General features: G+C 32.6%; 1 protein-coding gene across 1 annotated transcript; it reads right to left on the reverse strand.

Moving 5' to 3' along the window:
• Positions 1 to 2980: 2980 nt before the first annotated feature.
• LOC125422696 (putative receptor like protein 25) lies at positions 2981 to 3544 on the reverse strand. Its single transcript, XM_048474800.2, has one exon. The coding sequence runs from the start codon at positions 3542 to 3544 to the stop codon at positions 2981 to 2983; it is 564 nt and encodes a 187-aa protein (XP_048330757.2).
• Between the last annotated feature and the right edge of the window lie 922 nt (positions 3545 to 4466).

Consider the following 4466-nt stretch of genomic DNA (forward strand, 5'->3'; position numbering starts at 1 on the left):
CTAATAAATTCCCAAAAGATGATGGGATGAAGCCAGTGAACATATATTATTTGAAAGGTTTAACAAGTAAAGAGCCTTTAAGTTCCCAAACTAATCGGAAATCTCTCCTCCAAATCAATTGCTTGACATATCAATAAAACGCAAAGTTATTTTGGATGGCTCCATAGTGTCCCCACCCCTTTCGATGTTATTGTGATTGCATAACGATTTTCAATTTGGCATCAACTATTCTTAAAAGATAAAATTTCAACATCACACTCGAATTTGTCAAATGATTGGGGTCGATAGCCTTCATAGCATGCCAACAAAATATGTAATAATATGGCAACTCCCCTGTGAAATTAAACAAGTAGGAAATTTCCAGTGGAAATTGACCAAGAGAGGTTGAGATAAGTTAGCCGAAAAGTTTCCCTGCTGCAATAGAAATTTTGAGAGTAATTGAAATCATATCAGCAAGGTTCAAGTTCTGAATATGAACAAGATTGAAAAGGGTGCTGTTCTGAATATTATTTTTAAAATATACCATTGAACTGGATAATCTATGTTTATGTTTTCTTGAAAAATTATTAAATAATTTCAAATAATAAAACAATGGTGCCAAGTTTGACTAGAAAGTATCCATGATAAGCTACAATATTCAACCAATGAGGAATCCTCATTTGTAGTATTTGCTTGTATCTATTTACTGGACCCTTAGATGAAGTTTTCATACATATCTTTAGCAATGAGTGCCTGAGCTTCCATCCATGAGGAAGATTTAGGGAAAATAATTTGTCACAAGGGATTATCACAATAAAGCATGATATATTGTAAACATGAAATTTTTAATTATTACATGTTCTTCTCTGTTTTTGTGAAAGCATGAATTTATTATATCAGCGAGTATTTGAAATACTTGTCAATTAATGTTTATGTTTTATATTTTTCTTTTCTGCTTGAAAAATCAAGCATATAATTTATACAATGACAAAAGTAGAAAAGTTTTTCAAAATGATCCTCATTTTATAAAGAGTTTGAAAAGGTTTCCACTTTAGTGTACTTAACTATCATTTGACGCATAAGCCAATTCTGAATAACTTAAGTAAAACTTTTCAGAAAAAAAATGAAAACCAAAAATAGAAAACCGAAAACATAAACGTTATCAAATTAGTGGTTAATTATCATGGTTTTATCACTGTTTTCATTGGGTTTCAGGAATATTCTTGGTTCACTGTGGAAGCAATATCACGCTTCCAAACAAGAGCTTGTATTCTTGTTTATATGGTAAAAGCTGGAAACTCTGATGCAATTCTAAGGAACTGCAAGATCTCATCATTAAATCCTTTGCCAATCAATGAAGCACTTCTATTCTATCCTATCCAGAATGGAAGACCGAAACATGTTTGGACGATGAAGTCTTTGGAGGTAAGTCTCTGTCAGTCTTTGTATCTATTTCTTTTTTAATTGTTTTTGTGTTTTGGGAAGAGATATTAAATTGGTTAAAGTCTCTATGTTCTGGTATTATTAAGTAGTAACCGATGGTTTACTAGTAAGAATAAGTAGTAACCTCCAGTGATGACTTGACTAGTACTGACTATTTGGAATGAGTTGAACTTAAAAATAAAAGTGTTCATTTCGTGAGAAATCATTTACTGGGCCAGGTTTACAAGTTCATATATGGATTCGTAACAACACAATGCATGCTACGTATTAAGGACAAAAAAGTAAAAGAATAATGATAATAACAAAAATATAATTATTAAAAAAAAAAAAAAAAAGAGGAAAACGAAAAAGAACAAGTCTAAGTGGTTAGGAACAGCTGCATATTTCTGATTTAGCCTCAAACTCTCCATTTAGAAAAATTGAGTCACAAGAATAAGTCTTAAACAGAAATGAAAAAATATGTTGATTATTCTTTTCTTCAATTTTTTCGTTTCATTTATGAGATCATCCGTCTGCATATATTGATTATTACTTGTATAATATAAGTAAAAACATCCAAGGTGGATGTAAATTATTCTTTCTATTTTGAAAATTGAAGAGTTGTTATATGTTATCTCTTTCAACAGACTACTAGCTAGGCTTGAAAATTTGATTAAGAGCTAAGGTTGAAAGAATTTATCATAACCAAAATGGTAGGTTCTGGTAGTGCTTAAGAAACTAACAATTTCACGGCTAATTCACGGCTAATTCATTTATGTGGTACTGATGTTGAGTAGACTGAATCATGGAAACTTAATCCACTTTTGGCATCTGCAGAGAAAAAGAAAATGGAAACTGTCTGGTTTATAAACTCCTACTAATATAAGATGTCCCCTTTGCACATTGCAAAGTGATCAAAGAACTAAGAGTGACAATCCTACGAAAATTCAGGTTCATTGGAAGAGATGCATGAAAACTTCTACAGGTCATTGCTCATTACGGTCTGTAAACTATAAACGTATATGTTAAGCAAATCTATGAATAAGAATTCCTTATTTGTAGAATTGAGCAGAATATTGTTTCTTATCATGGATGCCTTCTAATCAGTGTTCGTACATTATGCTTATTAAAAATAGAACATGATCGAATACAATATGCCCCTGGTCAATTGATCGACCTCTCTTTTTCTTGCCTCTTGTCAACTCTGTTTTCTTTAGAGAAGAAGTCTAGCTTAGATTCCATTGCATTGATATATTTCCCTTTATTTTTGGTAATTTTGTGGTTTTCATGCGAGTCCTACGAGAATTTTTTCAAAATATTGAAATAATAAAGTAAAGCAATGGTTAAATTCTACCAGGTTTAGTCAATTCCAAGCCGTTTTCATTTTTCACCTAGGGAAATTCACGGCTAGTACATGCAATTCAAAGAGGGTGAAGACAAATTCCAAGCAGTAGGTAACATGATATTTAAGATAGAAAAAAAGAAGACAAGCATAGCAGCTCACTTATGTTTATGTACAACAGCAGAGATAGTTGAAATAAAAAAACCAACACCATAAAAAAAAAGGTCTAGACTAAGTTTACAACAACAGCAAATTTCTTTGATATCTCCTTCGCCTTCTCCTTTTGCATTGCATCTTAACCAACCATCCATGCCTCCTTATGATCACCATGTCGCCAAGAGCTACTCCAACAACCAGCCCACTCACGAATCCTACCAACACAAATTTCCAATCTAATTTGAACATAGACTCTAAATCATCATTTTCTTCAAAAGCTGAAGGAGGCAGTGACGAGGGCTCTAAATCACCACATTTCTTAAACAATAGATCTCCACACAATCCTGGGTTTCCCTCAAATGAACTGCTCTCGAATGCACTGAATTGGTTCCCTTGAGGTATAGGCCCTGTAAGCTTGTTGTATGATACATTGAAGCTTGCAAGGAACATAAGTTGCTTTAACTGTTGAGGAATCTCTCCGGAAAGATTGTTTTGAGAAAGGTCCAATGATTCAAGTTCCGTTAAATTCCCCAACGACGATGGGATGCAACCAGTGAGCATGTTGTTTGAGAGATTTAAGGAGCGAAGGGACTTTAGATTCCCAAAAAGTGTAGAAATCTCTCCTTCAAATTTATTGCTTGACATATCAATAAAAGCAAAGATATCTTGGATGGCTTCATAGAAGAAATATATATGTTGAATATTCTTTTCTTCAATTTTTTCATTTCTTTTATGAGATCATCCATCTGTATGTATTGATTATTACTGTATATAATATAAGTAAAAATATCCAAGGTGAATGCAAATTATTCTTTTTATTTTGAAAATTGAAGAGTTATTATATATGATCTCTTACAACAGACTACTAGCTAGGCTTGAAAATTTGATTAAGAGCATAAGCTTGACAGAATTTATCAAAAACAAATATGGTACGTTCTTGTAGTGGTTAAGAAACTAACGATTCCACAGCCAATTCATTTACGTGGTACTGACTTTTAGTAGAATGAATCATGGAAACTTAATCCATTTTTGGCGTCTGCAGAGAAAAAAAAAAATGGAAACTTTCTGGTTTATTCCTGCTAATATATGATGTTCCCTTTGCACATTGCAAAGTGATCAGAGAACTAATAATGACAATCCCATGAAAATTCAGGTTCATTGGAAGAGATGCATGAAAACTTCTACAGGTCAATGCTTATCAGTGTCTGTAAACTGTAAGCGTATATGTTCAGCAAATGTGAATTAGAATTCCTTATTTGTAGCATTAAGCATAATATTTTTTCCTATCATGGATGCCCTCTAATCAGCGTCAGTACATTATGCTAATTAACATACAACATGATCAAATACGTCATGCCGCTTGTCAATTAATCAACCTCTCTGTTCATTGCCTCTTGTCAACTCTGTTTTCTCTAGAGAAAGAAGTCTAGCTTGTTCCATTGCATTTATATATTTCCCTTCATTTTTGGTAACTTTGTGGGTTTTATGCAAGTCCTATGAGAGTTTTTCTTCATCAAAGCAAATTCATTTTTGGTAACTTTATTTTCCATTTCATCTTCTCTTTTTT

This window comes from Ziziphus jujuba, chromosome 2 (genome assembly GCF_031755915.1).
Source record: "Ziziphus jujuba cultivar Dongzao chromosome 2, ASM3175591v1".
NCBI classification, from domain to species: Eukaryota; Viridiplantae; Streptophyta; class Magnoliopsida; order Rosales; family Rhamnaceae; genus Ziziphus; species Ziziphus jujuba.

What these genes read in the sequence shown, in the direction of transcription:
- LOC125422696 (XM_048474800.2), bottom strand. Translation starts at nt 3,544, where the DNA reads ATGTCAAGCAATAAATTTGAAGGAGAGATTTCTACACTTTTTGGGAAT.